Source organism: Engystomops pustulosus, chromosome 7 (assembly GCF_040894005.1).
Source record: "Engystomops pustulosus chromosome 7, aEngPut4.maternal, whole genome shotgun sequence".
Lineage (NCBI taxonomy): Eukaryota > Metazoa > Chordata > Amphibia > Anura > Leptodactylidae > Engystomops > Engystomops pustulosus.
The window spans coordinates 183,567,085-183,585,839 of NC_092417.1; the positions used below are offsets into that span (position 1 = coordinate 183,567,085).

General features: G+C 53.6%; 1 protein-coding gene across 9 annotated transcripts in view; it reads right to left on the bottom strand.

Annotated features, from left to right (window-relative positions):
* PLEKHA7 (pleckstrin homology domain containing A7) overlaps nucleotides 1-18,755 on the bottom strand; it is a 99,710-nt gene that overhangs the window by 67,516 nt on the left and 13,439 nt on the right. For 2 of the 9 annotated variants that reach the window (XM_072119162.1, XM_072119163.1), the window contains exon 1: nucleotides 12,694-13,299. The exons of 2 other annotated variants lie outside the window; for them this stretch is intronic. In XM_072119162.1, coding sequence (XP_071975263.1) covers nucleotides 12,694-12,761 — 68 coding nt within the window. In that variant the 5' untranslated portion in view covers nucleotides 12,762-13,299. Of the gene's footprint in view, nucleotides 1-12,693; nucleotides 13,301-18,755 lie in introns of those variants that run through there. 5 more of the 9 variants (XM_072119167.1, XM_072119170.1, XM_072119172.1 and 2 more) reach the window with 5 other exon arrangements.

Sequence of the window (18,755 nt, forward strand, 5' to 3'; positions counted from 1 at the left end):
ACCACGATATCGCCCGGTCCTAAAAAGACTCCCTTCTAAGGAGATGGTGGTACGTAAATGGTCGGGGTCAGTGGAAGAGGAATTGCAATGTTGTTTTGCAACTACGAACTGGGAGTTGCTATGTGGTGAAGCTCAGGGTGATGTAAATCTAAGCGTTACCCTGGTCACTGACTATATCAAGTTTTGCGTAGACAGTATAGTGCCAGTAAAAAGGGTCAAAATATTTGCAAATAACAAACCATGGATGACCGGAGAACTTAAGAAATTGTTGGGGTTGAAGAGGCGGGCATTCCTGGCTGGGGATGAGGACTCCTATAGAAGCTTATTGAAGGATGTTAAACAGAAAATCCGAGAGTGTAAAGCTGCATATAAAAAGAGATTAGAAAATAAGCTGTCTGAGCAGAAAACAAAGGAGGTCTGGAAGGGTCTAAAACTAATCACCGGTATACCAACGCGAACTGAGGGGGCAGAAGGGGATAAAGAGAAGGCCAATGAATTGAATAATTTCTTTAATCGGTTTGATGATATGAGTGAATCCATAGTGCTGGGAAGTAATGTAAGGGATGGTGTAAATTTAAATACGGTGGGGGAACACTACGAGGAAGGAAAACAGGAGATGATGCCACCGATTAAAGTTGAGGATGTGGTACTAGAATTAGGACGGATAAAATCTAGTAAAGCTGGAGGCCCAGACATGCTGGATAATAGGGTCTTGAAAACATGCTGTAGAGAGCTAGGTGAGGTTTTTACACATTTATTTAATATGAGCTTACAATGTGGAATAGTGCCAACCTTATGGAAAACTTCGGTCATAGTTCCTGTGAATAAAGTTCCTCGACCGAAAACATTAAACGATCACAGACCAATAGCGTTGACCCCGGTGGTCATGAAAATCTTAGAAAGACTGGTTATGCGGCATTTATCCAGTGTAGTGAAGGAATTCGTAGACCCACTACAATTCGCATATCGGCGTGGGCTGGGAGTTGATGATGCATTAATTAATCTGTTACATAGAGTATGTGCCCATCTAGAATCCCCCAAAACAGAGGTACGTTTGACTTTTTTTGACTTTAGCAGTGCATTTAATACGATCATTCCAGCATTGCTAGAATCGAAGCTGCAGCTTATGCAGATAGAACCGACCATGATTAAATGGCTGATGAGTTATCTGCGCTGCAGACCACAGAGGGTCAGGTTGGGTGACACATGGTCTGATGAGGTGGTGTGCAGTACGGGGGCCCCCCAGGGTACTGTGTTAGCTCCCTTCTTGTTTATTCTATACACCTCTGATTTTAGGAAAAATGATCTGGCCTGTTTTCTACAGAAATACTCGGATGATTCGGTAATGGTGGGCTGTATCACAGAGGGGGATGATAGTGAATATCGAGAGTCAGTGAATACTTTTACTGAATGGTGCAGCTCAAATGGTCTCGTATTAAATGTAAATAAGACGAAAGAATTGGTTATAGATTTTTCAAGGAAAAGGGGCGTTATGCCCAAACCGCTCATTATAGCAGGGACAGAAGTGGAGCAGGTTGGTAGCTATAAATATCTGGGCGTAATCATTGATAATAAATTAAGTTGGCATGAGCATATTGATAAGGTCTCTAGACGTGCTAATAGTAATCTATTCTTTTTACGTAGACTGAGAGCATTTGACATCCAGAGGACTATGTTGGTCAGTTTCTATAATACGATTATGGTGAGCGCATTTGCATTTGCCCTAGTGGCTTGGGGCAACTGCATTTCTAGTAGGGACTGTCAAAAGATGAATAAAATAATTAAGAAAGCCTCCTCGATAGTGGGTTTACAATTTGATCGATGGGAAAAACTCGTACAGTGCGGGATATTAAGGAAATTGGAAAAAATTAGAAATAATAGAGACCATCCAATGCATGGCGTGCTGCAGGCACAGGTCAGTGGTTTTAGCTCCCGTTTTATTCTCTTGCGCTGCAGGTCGGAGAGATTTAAAAAGTCGTTTATACCGGCCGCTCTCGAGCTATCAAATACCGCAATTAGGGGTAACATAGGAATGCTTTAGAAATTAAAGATTATTGGAAATATGGGTTCCATTTTATTACTTTTATAATCTATTTAACTAATTATTTACCTTGTCTATTGGTGTTTTTACTCTGTCTTATTGTATATGTGTTCTTTTTATGTGAGTTTTTTTTTATATATGTGCTGTCTTGTCAATTTTATGTATTGCTGAGGTGACACTTTAAATGCCCTTCTGGGATAATAAAGTAAAGTAAAGTAAGAAGGGGGAAACAGATCTGACTATGGACCAAAAACAACTGGGAACAGTAACAAAGCGGGAGGAGGGCGAAACGGATGTGAGCACAGAGCAGCTGCTCCTAATACTGTTCTATATCCCCATACATTGCCCAAATACTTCCATCCAGTGACTATATACATCTCACAGATTACATACCATAGCCCCCCCCCCCCCCCCCCCATATTATACAGTGTCTGGTGTAATGCAGCAAGTGGCGGTCGGTGGGGTGGGGGCGCTCTTCCTACTGCAGCCATGGGATATAGATCTTCATATGGTGAGCAGTAAATCACGGCCGCACATTATCACCAGACGCATTAATAATACATCAACCGCTCCGCAGCGCCGCATGTACGGTAATGAAACACCCTCCAGGGAGACGCCCAGCACAGGGCGAGAGAAGGAACCCCTCCATGGAGACGGCCAGCACAGGGCGAGAGAAGGATCCCCTCCATGGAGACGCCCAGCACAGGGCGGTAGAGGGATCCCCTCCAGGGAGACGCCCAGCACAGGGCGAGAGAAGGATCCCCTCCATGGACACGGCCAGCACAGGGCGGTAGAGGGATCCCCTCCAGGGAGACTCCCAGCACAGGGCGATAGAGGGATCCCCCAAAGGGAGACGCCCAGCACAGGGCGAGAGAAGGATCCCCCACAGAGAGACGCCCAGCACAGGGCGATAGAGGGATCCCCACCAGGGAGACGCCCAGCACAGGGCGATAGAGGGATCCCCTCCAGGGAAACACCCAGCACAGGGCGATAGAGGGATCCCCTCCAGGGAGACACCGAGCACAGGGCGATAGAGGGACCCCCTCCAGGGAGACACCCAGCACAAGGCGATAGAGGGATCCCCCAACAGGGAGACACCCAGCACAGGGCGATAGAGGGATCCCCTCCAGGGAGACACCCAGCACAGGGCGATAGAGGGATCTCCTCCAGGGAGACACCCAGCACAGGGCGATAGAGGGATCCCCTCCAGGGAGACACCCAGCACAGGGCGATAGAGGGATCCCCTCCAGGGAAACACCCAGCACAGGGCGATAGAGGGATCCCCTCCAGGGAGACACCGAGCACAGGGCGATAGAGGGACCCCCTCCAGGGAGACACCCAGCACAAGGCGATAGAGGGATCCCCCAACAGGGAGACACCCAGCACAGGGCGATAGAGGGATCCCCTCCAGGGAGACGCCCAGCACAGGGCGATATAGGGATCCCCCACAGGGAGACACCCATCAGCGGGCAATAAAGGGATCCCCTCCAGGGAGACACCCATCAGCGGGCGATAAAGGGACCCCCTCCAGGGAGACACCCATCAGCAGGCGATAAAGGGACCCCCCCCAGGGAGACACCCATCAGCGGGCGATAAAGGGACCCCCTCCAGGGAGACACCCATCAGCGGGCGATAAAGGGATCCCCTCCAGGGAGACACCCAGCACAGGGTGATAGAGGGATCCCCTCCAGGGAGACGCCCAGCAGCGGGCGATAAAGGGATCCCCTCCAAGGAGACATCAAGCAAAGGGCGATAGAGGGATCCCCTCCAGGGAGATATCCAGCACAGGGCAATAGCGGGACCCCCTACAGGGAGATATCCAGTAGCGAGCGATAGAGGGTTCCCCTGCAGGAAGACATCTAGCAGCGGGTGATAGATGGACCCCACAGGGAGACACCCAGCACAGGGTGATAGAGGGATCCCCGGCAGGGAGACATCCAGCAGCGGGCGATATACAGGTGAGGAGGACATGGTGGTTGTCAGGTGTGTACAGGTGAGGAGGACATGGTGGTTGTCAGGTGTGTACAGTTGTGGAGGACATGGTGGTTGTCAGGTGTGTACAGGTGTGGAGGACATGGTGGTTGTCAGGTGTGTACAGGTGTGGAGGACATGGTGGTTGTCAGGTGTGTACAGGTGAGGAGGACATGGTGGTTGTCAGGTGTGTACAGGTGTGGAGGACATGGTGGTTGTCAGGTGTGTACAGGTGTGGAGGACATGGTGGTTGTCAGGTGTGTACAGGTGTGGAGGACATGGTGGTTGTCAGGTGTGTACAGGTGTGGAGGACATGGTGGTTGTCAGGTGTGTACAGGTGTGGAGGACATGGTGGTTGTCAGGTGTGTACAGGTGTGAAGGACATGGTGGTTGTCAGGTGTGTACAGGTGTGGAGGACATGGTGGTTGTCAGGTGTGTACAGGTGTGGAGGACATGGTGGTTGTCAGGTGTGTACAGGCGAGGAGGACATGGTGGTTGTCAGGTGTGTACAGGTGTGGAGGACATGGTGGTTGTCAGGTGTGTACAGGTGTGGAGGACATGGTGGTTGTCAGGTGTGTACAGGTGTGGAGGACATGGTGGTTGTCAGGTGTGTACAGGTGTGGAGGACATGGTGGTTGTCAGGTGTGTACAGGTGTGGAGGACATGGTGGTTGTCAGGTGTGTACAGGTGTGGAGGACATGGTGGTTGTCAGGTGTGTACAGGTGTGGAGGACATGGTGGTGGTCAGGTGTGTACAGGTGTGAAGGACATGGTGGTTGTCAGGTGTGTACAGGTGTGGAGGACATGGTGGTTGTCAGGTGTGTACAGGTGAGGAGGACATGGTGGTTGTCAGGTGTGTACAGGTGTGGAGGACATGGTGGTTGTCAGGTGTGTACAGGTGTGAAGGACATGGTGGTTGTCAGGTGTGTACAGGTGTGGAGGACATGGTGGTTGTCAGGTGTGTACAGGTGTGGAGGACATGGTGGTTGTCAGGTGTGTACAGGTGTGGAGGACATGGTGGTTGTCAGGTGTATACAGGTGAGGAGGACATGGTGGTTGTCAGGTGTATACAGGTGAGGAGGACATGGTGGTTGTCAGGTGTGTACAGGTGTGAAGGACATGGTGGTTGTCAGGTGTGTACAGGTGTGGAGGACATGGTGGTTGTCAGGTGTATACAAGTGTGGAGGACATGGTGGCTGTCAGGTGTGCAGGACATGGTGGATGTCAGGTGTGTACAGGTGTGGAGGACATGGTGGTTGTCAGGTGTGTACAGGTGTGGAGGACATGGTGGTTGTCAGGTGTGTACAGGTGTGGAGGACATGGTGGTTGTCAGGTGTGTACAGGTGTGGAGGACATGGTGGTTGTCAGGTGTATACAGGTGAGGAGGACATGGTGGTTGTCAGGTGTATACAGGTGAGGAGGACATGGTGGTTGTCAGGTGTGTACAGGTGTGAAGGACATGGTGGTTGTCAGGTGTGTACAGGTGTGGAGGACATGGTGGTTGTCAGGTGTATACAAGTGTGGAGGACATGGTGGCTGTCAGGTGTGCAGGACATGGTGGATGTCAGGTGTGTACAGGTGTGGAGGACATGGTGGTTGTCAGGTGTGTACAGGTGTGGAGGACATGGTGGATGTCAGGTGTGTACAGGTGAGGAGGACATGGTGGTTGTCAGGTGTGTACAGGTGTGGAGGACATGGTGGTTGTCAGGTGTGTACAGGTGTGGAGGACATGGTGGTTGTCAGGTGTGTACAGGTGTGGAGGACATGGTGGATGTCAGGTGTGTACAGGTGTGGAGGACATGGTGGTTGTCAGGTGTATACAGGTGTGGAGAACATGGACAGGTGTATACAGGTGTGGAGGACATGGACAGGGTATACAGGTGTGGAGGACATGGACAGGGTATACAGGTGTGGAGGACATGGAAAGGGTATACAGGTGTGGAGGACATGGTGGTTGTCAGGTGTGTACAGTTGTGGAGGACATGGTGGTTGTCAGGTGTGTACAGGTGTGAAGGACATGGTGGTTGTCAGGTGTGTACAGGTGTGGAGGACATGGTGGATGTCTGGTGTGTACAGGTGTGGAGGACATGGTGGTTGTCAGGTGTGTACAGGTGTGGAGGACATGGTGGATGTCAGGTGTATACAGGTGTGGAGGACATGGACAGGTGTATACAGGTGTGGAGGACATGGACAGGTGTATACAGGTGTGGAGGACATGGAAGGTGTATACAGGTGTGGAGGACATGGAAGGTGTATACAGGTGTGAAGGACACAGACAGGTGTATACAGGTGTGAAGGACATGGAAGGTGTATACAGGTGTGAAGGACATGAACAGGTGTATACAGGTGTGGAGGACATGGACAGGTGTATACAGGTGTGCAGGACATGGACAGGTGTATACAGGTGTGCAGGACATGGAAGGTGTATACAGGTGTGAAGGACACAGACAGGTGTATACAGGTGTGGAGGACATGGACAGGTGTATACAGTTTTGGAGGACATGGACAGGTGTATACAGGTGTGGAGGACATGGAAGGTGTCTACAGGTATGGAGGACACAGACAGGTGTATACAGGTGTGGAGGACATGGACAGGTGCCTGTGGTGTACATCTCCTCTGTCGTTGAGGTTGTGATGACATCAGTGAGTTGCAGAGACATAACATGTCAGTGTGTGGGGAATGTGAGTCCGGGCGGGCGCTGCCACCTCCGCTGATCAGTAACCAGTGAGTAATGTGGCTGGAATGCGCCCGCTGTCCTTACATTCCAGGCGTGTCACACACCCGATACCAGAGTCACCGCCTGCGGGCGCAGCTCCCAGCCCTGCACTAACCCCAATGTCATACACTCACCCAGTGCCAAACCAGGGGGCACCGCAGGTACATCCCTCACACAATGAAACGTGAGCTCCAGACAGTGAGGAAAGGGTTAAGATGAGCACAGGTACACAACAATAGAATGACAGAGGGAGGAGCATTCACCTGGTGTACGGCTATAGAGCGGGGCACACACCTGGTGTACCGCTATAGAGCGGGGGCACACACCTGGTGTACAGCTATAGAGCGGGGGCACACACCTGGTGTACGGCTATAGAGCGGGGGCACACACCTGGTGTACGGCTATAGAGCGGGGGCACACACCTGGTGTACGGCTATAGAGCGGGGGCACACACCTGGTGTACGGCTATAGAGCGGGGGCACACACCTGGTGTACGGCTATAGAGCGGGGGCACACACCTGGTGTATGGCTATAGAGCGGGGGCACACACCTGGTGTATGGCTATAGAACGGGGGCACACACCTGGTGTACGGCTATAGAGCGGGGGCACACACCTGGTGTACGGCTATAGAGCGGGGGCACACACCTGGTGTACGGCTATAGAGCGGGGGCACACACCTGGTGTACGGCTATAGAGCAGGGGCACACACCTGGTGTACGGCTATAGAGCGGGGGCACACACCTGGTGTACGGCTATAGAGCGGGGGCACACACCTGGTGTACGGCTATAGAGCGGGGGCACACACCTGGTGTACGGCTATAGAGCGGGGGCACACACCTGGTGTACGGCTATAGAGCGGGGGCACACACCTGGTGTACGGCTATAGAGCGGGGGCACACACCTGGTGTACGGCTATAGAGCGGGGGCACACACCTGGTGTACGGCTATAGAGCGGGGGCACACACCTGGTGTATGGCTATAGAGCGGGGGCACACACCTGGTGTATGGCTATAGAACGGGGGCACACACCTGGTGTACGGCTATAGAGCGGGGGCACACACCTGGTGTACGGCTATAGAGCGGGGGCACACACCTGGTGTACGGCTATAGAGCGGGGGCACACACCTGGTGTACGGCTATAGAGCGGGGGCACACACCTGGTGTATGGCTATAGAACGGGGGCACACACCTGGTGTACGGCTATAGAGCAGTGCACACACCTGGTGTACGGCTATAGAGCAGGGGCACACACCTGGTGTACGGCTATAGAGCGGGGGCACACACCTGGTGTACGGCTATAGAGCGGGGGCACACACCTGGTGTATAGCTATAGAGCGGGGGCACACACCTGGTGTACGGCTATAGAGCGGGGGCACACACCTGGTGTACGGCTATAGAGCGGGGGCACACACCTGGTGTACGGCTATAGAGCGGGGGCACACACCTGGTGTACGGCTATAGAACGGGGGCACACACCTGGTGTACGGCTAAAGAGCGGGGGCACACACCTGGTGTACGGCTACAGAGCGGGGCACACACCTGGTGTACGGCTATAGAACGGGGGCACACACCTGGTGTACGGCTATAGAGCGGGGGCACACACCTGGTGTACGGCTATAGAGCGGGGGCACACACCTGGTGTACGGCTATAGAGCGGGGGCACACACCTGGTGTACGGCTAAAGAGCGGGGGCACACACCTGGTGTACGGCTATAGAGCGGGGGCACACACCTGGTGTACGGCTATAGAGTGGGGTCACACACCTGGTGTACGGCTATAGAGCGGGGGCACACACCTGGTGTACCGCTATAGAGCGGGGGCACACACCTGGTGTACGGCTATAGAGCAGTGCACACACCTGGTGTATGGCTATAGAATGGGGGCACACACCTGGTGTATGGCTATAGAGCAGGGGCACACACCTGGTGTATGGCTATAGAGCAGGAGCACACACCTGGTGTACGGCTATAGAGCGGGGGCACACACCTGGTGTACGGCTATAGAGCGGGGGCACACACCTGGTGTATGGCTATAGAGCAGGGGCACACACCTGGTGTATGGCTATAAAGCGGGGCACACACCTGGTGTACGGCTATAGAGCAGGGGCACACACCTGGTGTATGGCTATAAAGCGGGGCACACACCTGGTGTACGGCTATAGAGCGGGGGCACACACCTGTATGACACCTGGTACATAGTATACAGAGGGGCACACACCTGTATGACACCTGGTACATAGTATACGGAGGGGCACACACCTGTATGACACCTGGTACATAGTATACAGAGGGGCACACACCTTTATGACACCTGGTACATAGTATACATAGGGGCACACACCTGTATGACACCTGGTACATAGTATACAGAGGGGCACACACCTGTATGACACCTGGTACATAGTATACGGAGGGGCACACACCTGTATGACACATGGTACATAGTATACAGAGGGGCACACACCTGTATGACACCTGATACATAGTATATGGAGGGGCACACACCTGTATGACACCTGGTACATAGTATACAGAGGGCACACACCGGTATGACACCTGGTAAATAGCATACAGAGGGGCAAACACCTGTATGACACCTTGTACATAGTATACAGAGGGGCACACACCTGTATGACACCTGGTACATAGTATACAGAGGGGCACACACCTGTACGACACCTGGTACATAGTATACAGAGGGGCACACAAATGTATGACACCCGGTACATAGTATAGAGAGGGGCAGACACCTGTATGACTCCTGGTACATGGTATACAGAGGGCACACACCTGTATGACACCTGGTACATAGTATATGGAGGGGCACACACCTGTATGACACATGGTACATAGTATACAGAGGGGCACACACCTGTATGACACCTGGTACATAGTATACAGAGGGGCACATACATGTATGACTCCTGGTACATAGTATACGGAGGGGCACACACCTGTATGACACATGGTACATAGTATACAGAGGGGAACACACCTGTATGACACCTGGTACATAGTATACGGAGGGGCACACACCTGTATGACACCTGGTACATAGTATATGGAGGGGCACACACCTTTATGACAGCAGGTACATAGTATACAGAGGGCACACACCTGTATGACACCTGGTACATAGCATACAGAGGGCACACACCTGTATGACACCTGGTACATAGTATACAGAGGGGCAAACACCTGTATGACACCTTGTACATAGTATACAGAGGGGCACACACCTGTATGACACCTGGTACATAGTATACAGAGGGGCACACACCTGTACGACACCTGGTACATAGTATAGAGAGGGGCACACAAATGTATGACACCCGGTACATAGTATAGAGAGGGGCAGACACCTGTATGACTCCTGGTACATAGTATACAGAGGGCACACACCTGTATGACACCTGGTACATAGTATACAGAGGGCACACACCTCTATGACACCTGGTACATAGTATACAGAGGGGAACACACCTGTATGATAGCTGGTACATAGTATACAGAGGGGCACACACCTGTATGACACCTGGTAAATAGTATACAGAGTGCACACACCTGTATGACACCTGGTACATAGTATATAGAGGGGCACACACCTGTATGACACCTGGTACATAGTATGTAGAGGGGCACACACCTGTATGACTCCTGGTACATAGTATACAGAGGGCACACACCTGTATGACACCTGGTACATAGCATACAGAGGGCACACACCTGTATGACACCTGGTACATAGTATACAGAGGGCACACACCTGTATGACACCTGGTACATAGTATACAGAGGGGCACACACCTGTACGACACCTGGTACATAGTATACAGAGGGCACACACCTGTATGACACCTGGTACATAGTATATAGTGGGGCACACACCTGTATGACACCTGGTACATAGTATACAGAGGGGCACACACCTGTATGACACCTGGTACATAGTATATAGTGGGGCACACACCTGTACGACACCTGGTACATAGTATACAGAGGGCACACACCTGTATGACACCTGGTACATAGTATATGGAGGGGCACACACCTGTATGACACCTGGTACATAGTATATGGAGGGGCACACACCTGTATGACACCTGGTACATAGTATACAGAGGGCACACACCTGTATGAAACCTGGTACATAGTGTACAGAGGGCACACACCTGTATGACACCTGGTACATAGTATAGAGAGGGGCACACACCTGTATGACACCTGGTACATAGTATACATAGGGGCACACACCTGTATGACACCTGGTACATAGTATATGGAGGGGCACACACCTGTATGAAACCTGGTACATAGTGTACAGAGGGCACACACCTGTATGACACCTGGTACATAGTATAGAGAGGGGCACACACCTTTATGACACCTGGTACATAGTATACAGAGGGCACACACCTGTATGACACCTGGTACATAGTATAGAGAGGGGCACACACCTTTATGACACCTGGTACATAGTATACATAGGGGCACACACCTGTATGACACCTGGTACATAGTATATGGAGGGGCACATACATGTATGACTCCTGGTATGTAGTATACAGAGGGGCACACACCTGTATGACACCTGGTACATAGTATACATAGGGGCACACACCTGTATGACACCTGGTACATAGTATATAGTGGGGCACACACCTGTATGACAGATGTTACATAGTATATAGTGGGGCACACACCTGTATGACACCTGGTACATAGTATATAGTGGGGCACACACCTGTATGACAGATGTTACATAGTATACAGAGGGGCACACACCTGTATGACACCTGGTACATAGTATAGAGAGGGGCACACACCTTTATGACACCTGGTACATAGTATACATAGGGGCACACACCTGTATGACACCTGGTACATAGTATATGGAGGGGCACATACATGTATGACTCCTGGTATGTAGTATACAGAGGGGCACACACCTGTATGACACCTGGTACATAGTATACATAGGGGCACACACCTGTATGACACCTGGTACATAGTATATAGTGGGGCACACACCTGTATGACAGATGTTACATAGTATATAGTGGGGCACACACCTGTATGACACCTGGTACATAGTATATAGTGGGGCACACACCTGTATGACAGATGTTACATAGTATACAGAGGGCACACACCTGTATGACACCTGGTACATAGTATATAGTGGGGCACACACCTGTATGACACCTGGTACATAGTATATAGTGGGGCACACACCTGTATGACACCTGGTACATAGTATACAGAGGGCACACACCTGTATGACACCTGGTACATAGTATATAGTGGGGCACACACCTGTATGACACCTGGTACATAGTATATAGTGGGGCACACACCTGTATGACAGATGTTACATAGTATACAGAGGGGCACACACCTGTATGACACCTGGTACATAGTATATAGTGGGGCACACACCTGTATGACACCTGGTACATAGTATACAGAGGGCACACACCTGTATGACACCTGGTACATAGTATATAGTGGGGCACACACCTGTATGACACCTGGTACATAGTATACAGAGGGCACACACCTGTATGACACCTGGTACATAGTATATAGTGGGGCACACACCTGTATGACAGATGTTACATAGTATATAGTGGGGCACACACCTGTATGACACCTGGTACATAGTATACAGAGGGCACACACCTGTATGACACCTTGTACATAGTATATAGTGGGGCACACACCTGTATGACAGATGTTACATAGTATACAGAGGGCACACACCTGTATGACAGATGTTACATAGTATACAGAGGGGCACACACCTGTATGACACCTGGTACATAGTATACAGAGGGCACACACCTGTATGACACCTGGTACATAGTATATAGTGGGGCACACACCTGTATGACAGATGTTACATAGTATACAGAGGGCACACACCTGTATGACAGATGTTACATAGTATACAGAGGGCACACACCTGTATGACAGCTGGTACACGGGGCGATCTCCATAGGGCAGTGTGCTGGAATACACAGGCTTCCACATTGTCTCTGCTCTCTAGATGCGCGCTGGAGTCCTGATTACATCCATGATGCCAGAGAGACTGCTGCCGCTCTGTCTAATCCAATCCCTCCGGCTGCAGACAGCGCTTCATGGGGTCACATCCAGCAGCCAACACCCAGGTGACAGGACGACATTCCCGGGGTCCAGAGACACGCAGCACCAGAGGTTGCAGGAGAGCGCTGCACACAATGCTCACTGTCTACGAGACACGCAGAGACGGTGCGAGAGCTCCCCCTCCCTCCCCGCCAGCTGCACAACTTATCACCAATGCTGCAGCCAGGAAGATGCAGAACATCGCTCCTCCTGGTGATCTATGACCTAGAGGGTCTCGTCCAGAGACATCCTGCGCTCACAGAGACAGCACACAGTCACGCTGCTGTCACTTTCTGCCACTCACAACGTGTGATGTCTTGTACACGGAGACAACACAGCAGAGACAATGGAGAGGACAAAGACGGCAGGTCCCGGCTCGTATCAGGAAGGGAAGGAGTGTGCGGGGGCAGGGGTCTCACAATTATCCCCACAAATGCTGCTAGGCAAACCTGGAGTGAGCGAAAAGCGAACGCACTGACAACTGCAAGAGAGAAGCGAGCGCACCAACAGCAAGAGAAAAGCGAGCGCACCGACAACTGCAAGAGAAAGCGAGTGCACTGACAACTGCAAGAGAGAAGCGAGCGCACCAACAGCAAGAGAAAAGCGAGCGCACCGACAACTGCAAGAGAGAAGCGAGCGCACCAACAGCAAGAGAAAAGCGAGCGCACCAACAGCAAGAGAAAAGCGAGCGCACCGACAACTGCAAGAGAAAGCGAGCACACCGACAACAGCAAGAGAGAAGCGAGCGCACCAACAGCAAGAGAGAAGCGAGTGCACCGACAACTGCAAGAGAAAGCGAGTGCACTGACAACTGCAAGAGAAAAGCGAGCGCACCAACAGCAAGAGAAAAGCGAGCGCACTGACAATTGCAAGAGAGAGAAAAGCGAGCGCACCGACAACTGCAAGAGAAAAGCGAGCGCACCGACAACTGCAAGAGAAAAGCGAGCGCACCGACAACTGCAAGAGAGAAGCGAGCGCACCAACAGCAAGAGAAAAGCGAGCGCACCGACAACTGCAAGAGAAAGCGAGCGCACTGACAACCGCAAGAGAGAAGCGAGCCCAGTGACAACTGCAAGAGAGAAGCGAGCGCACCGACAACTGCAAGAGAAAAGCGAGCGCACCAACAGCTGCAAGAGAGAAGCAAGCGCACTGACAACTGCAAGAGAAAGCAAGCGCACCGACAACTGCAAGAGAGAAGCGAGGGCGCTGACAACTGCAAGAGACAAGCAAGCCCAGTGACAACTGCAAGAGAGAAGCGAGCGCACCGACAACTGCAAGAGAAAAGCGAGCGCACCAACAGCTGCAAGAGAGAAGCAAGCGCACTGACAACTGCAAGAGAAAGCAAGCGCACCGACAACTGCAAGAGAGAAGCGAGGGCGCTGACAACTGCAAGAGACAAGCAAGCACACTGACAACTGCAAGAGAGAAGCGAGCGCACTGACAACTGCAAGAGAGAAGCGAGCGCACCGACAACTGCAAGAGAGAAGCGAGCGCACCGACAACAGCAAGAGAGAAGCGAGCGCACCGACAACTGCAAGAGAGAAGCGAGCGCACCGACAACTGCAAGAGAGAAGTGAGCGCACCGACAACTGCAAGAGAGAAGCGAGCGCACCGACAACTGCAAGAGAGAAGCAAGCCCAGTGACAACTGCAAGAGAGACGCGAGCGCACTGACAACTGCAAGAGAGAAGCGAGCACACTGACAACAACAAGAGAGAAGCGAGCGCACCGACAACTGCAAGAGAGAAGCAAGCCCAGTGACAACTGCAAGAGAGACGCAAGCGCACTGAAAACTGCAAGAGAGAAGCGAGCGCACCAACAGCAGTAAGAGAGACGCGATAAATCAGAGTGTAAGCTCTTTGGGTCAGTAAAGAGGGCGGAGCTCATACAGATGAAGGCATTGTCATGGGCGGGATCTGTACTCCTCCCGATGACTCAGTAACAATGTCACACTAATCCCCCCATTATAAGTACAATGGGCGCTGCCCAGTAATTTCATGGCCTGCAGGAACACCATGTGAACAGCACAGGAGCCACACCACACCACAGGCTGGGGGGTTCCAGGGCTCTGCAACACAGGCTGGGGGGCTCCAGGGCACAGCACCACAGGCTGGGGGGCTCCAGGGCACAGCACCACAGGCTGGGGGGCTCCAGGGCACAGCACCACAGGCTGGTGGGCTCCAGGGCACAGAACCACAGGCTGGGGGTCTCCAGGGCACAGCACCACAGGCTGGGGGATCCATGGCTCCGGACCACAGGCTGGGGGGCTCCAGGGCACAGCACCACAGGCTGGGGGGATCCATGGCTCCGGACCACAGGCTGGGGGGTTCCAGGGCTCTGCCACACAGGCTGGGGGATCCATGGCTCCGGACCACAGGCTGGGGGGCTCTAGGGCACAGCACCACAGGCTGGGGGGTTCCAGGGCTCTGCAACACAGGCTGGTGGGCTCCAGGGCACAGCACCACAGGCTGGGGGATCCATGGCTCCGGACCACACGCTGGAGGGCTCTAGGGCACAGCACCACAGGCTGGGGGATCCATGGCTCCGGACCACAGGCTGGGGGGCTCTAGGGCACAGCACCACAGGCTGGGGGGTTCCAGGGCTCTGCAACACAGGCTGGGGGGCTCCAGGGCACAGCACCACAGGCTGGGGGTTCCAGGGCTCTGCAACACAGGCTGGTGGGCTCCAGGGCACAGCACCTTAGGCTGGGGGATCCATGGCTCCGGACCACAGGCTGGGGGGCTCCAGGGCACAGCACCACAGGCTGGGGGATTCATGGCTCCGGACCACAGGCTGGGGGGCTCCAGGGCACAGCACCACAGGCTGGGGGATCCATGGCTCCGGACCACAGGCTGGGGGGCTCCAGGGCACAGCACCACAGGCTGGGGGATCCATGGCTCCGGACCACAGGCTGGGGGGCTCCAGGGCACAGCACCACAGGCTGGGGGATCCATGGCTCCGGACCACAGGCTGGGGGGCTCCAGGGCACAGCACCACAGGCTGGGGGATCCATGGCTCCGGACCACAGGCTGGGGGGCTCCAGGGCACAGCACCACAGGCTGGGGGATCCATGGCTCCGGACCACAGGCTGGGGGGTTCCAGGGCACAGCACCACAGGCTGGGGGATCCATGGCTCCGGACCACAGGCTGGGGGATCCATGGCTCCAGACCACAGGCTGGGGGGCTCCAGGGCACAGCACCACAGGCTGGGGGATCCATGGCTCCGGACCACAGGCTGGGGGGTTCCAGGGCACAGCACCACAGGCTGGGGGATCCATGGCTCCGGACCACAGGCTGGGGAGCTCCAGGGCTCCACACCACAGGCTGGGGGATCCATGGCTCCGGACCACAGGCTGGGGGGCTCCAGGGCACAGCACCACAGGCTGGGGGATCCATGGCTCCGGACCACAGGCTGGGGGGCTCCAGGGCACAGCACCACAGGCTGGGGGATCCATGGCTCCGGACCACAGGCTGGGGGGCTCCAGGGCACAGCACCACAGGCAGGGGGATCCATGGCTCCGGACCACAGGCTGGTGGGTTCCAGGGCGCCACACCACAGGCTGGGGGGCTCCAGGGCTCCTGACCACAGGCTGGGGGATCCATGGCTCCGGACCACAGGCTGGGGGATCCATGGCTTCGGACCACTGGCTGGGGGGCTTCAGGGCTCCGGACCACAGACTGGGGGGCTCCGGGGCTCCACACCACAGGCTGGGGGGCTCCAGGGCTCCTGACCACAGGCTGGGGGATCCATGGCTCCGGACCACAGGCTGGGGGCTTCAGGGCTCCGGACCACAGACTGGGGGGCTCCGGGGCTCCACACCACAGGCTGGGGGAGCTGAGAGTGTTTGGGATAATAGATATGTATGTTGTTGTCACCCAACTTTCCCAGGAACAGGAGAGGCCACATGTAAGTGTGGACTCCCCGCAGAAACTGGAAGAACCAGTGAGACGTGAGATGTCAGCCCCGGGGTGAGTGATGTCTCTGCACACCTCGACGGGGTATTATGGGGGTCATTACCCTACAACATAAGGATAATGATGGCACATTGATCATTAGATACATGAGATACAGCTCACAGGCCAACACCGTGACCGGAAGAAGGAAGAGCGCTGCGTACATGACGATACAACCTGTGCGAATGTACCCAAATAGTGAACCCCACAGAGATAGAGCCTTAGCAGCACCTACCCCCATCCAGCGAGGGCTACTGGGTGTTCTGGCCAGGACTTGGCTTTCGGAGCGTGTACACATTCAGTTTTCAGGTGCAGATTTTAATGTCTAAACCAGGAATAGAGCGAAAAGAAGAGGAGCAGCAGCAGCAGCGTCTCCATTATACACCGTAACCAGACACACATTGGGGCACATTTACTTACAAAGTCAGACAGTTCACAGAAAGTGCATTGTCCGTGTATAATGCGCTGTGCGGGGAGTCACTAAGATCATGCGTCCGATATCCTGCATGTGTCGCTTCCCCGCTCAGGTCCCAGGAGTTCCCCTTCTTCTTCCTGGTGCATGTAAGTGCATTGTCCGTGTATAATGTGCTGTGCGGGGAGTCACTAAGATCATGCGTCCGATATCCTGCATGTGTCGCTTCCTCGCTCAGGTCCCAGGAGTTCCCCTTCTTCTTCCTGGTGCATGTAAGTGTATTGTCCGTGTATAATGCGCTGTGCGGGGAGTCACTAAGATCCTGCACCCGATATCCTGCATGTGTCACTTCCCCGCTCAGGTCCCGGGAGTTCACCTTCTTCTTCCTGGTGCATGTATGTGCATTGTCCGTGTATAATGCGCTGTGCGGGGAGTCACTAAGATCCTGCACCCGATATCCTGCATGTGTCACTTCCCCGCTCAGGTCCCTGGAGTTCACCTTCTTCTTCCTGGTGCATGTAAGTGCATTGTCCATATATAATACGCTGTGCGGGCAGTCACTAAGATCCTGCACCCGATATCCTGCATGTGTCGCTTCCCCGCTCAGGTCCCCGGAGTTCACCTTCTTCTTCCTGGTGCATGTAAGTGCATTGTACGTATATAATGTGCTGTGCGGGGAGTCACTAAGATCCTGCACCCGATATCCTGCATGTGTCGCTTCCCCGCTCAGGTCCCTGGAGTTCACCTTCTTCTTCCTGGTGCATGTAAGTGCATTGTCCGTGTATAATGCGCTGTGCGGGGAGTCACTAAGATCCTGCGTCCGATATCCTGCATGTGTCGCTTCCCCGCTCAGGTCCCTGGAGTTCACCTTCTTCTTCCTGGTGCATGTAAGTGCATTGTCCGTGTATAATGCGCTGTGCGGGGAGTCACTAAGATCCTGCACCCGATATCCTGCATGTGTCACTTCCCCGCTCAGGTCCCAGGAGTTCACCTTCTTCTTCCTGGTGCATGTAAGTGCATTGTCCGTGTATATTGCACTGTGCGGGGAGTCACTAAGATCCTGCGCCCGATATCCTGCATGTGTCACTTCCCCGCTCAGGTCCCAGGAGTTCACCTTCTTCTTCCTGGTGCATGTAAGTGCATTGTCTGTGTATAATGGGCTGTGCGGGGAGTCACTAAGATCCTGCGCCCGATATCCTGCATGTGTCACTTCCCCGCTCAGGTCCCTGGAGTTCACCTTCTTCCTGGTGCATGTAAGTGCATTGTCCGTGTATAATGCGCTGTGCGGGGAGTCACTAAGATCCTGCGCCCGATATCCTGCATGTGTCACTTCCCCGCTCAGGTCCCAGGAGTTCACCTTCTTCTTCCTGGTGCATGTAAGTGCATTATCCGTGTATAATGCACTGTGCGGGGAGTCGCTAAGATCCTGCACCCGATATCCTGCATGTGTCACTTCCCCGCTCAGGTCCCAGGAGTTCACCTTCTTCTTCCTGGTGCATGTAAGTGCATTATCCGTGT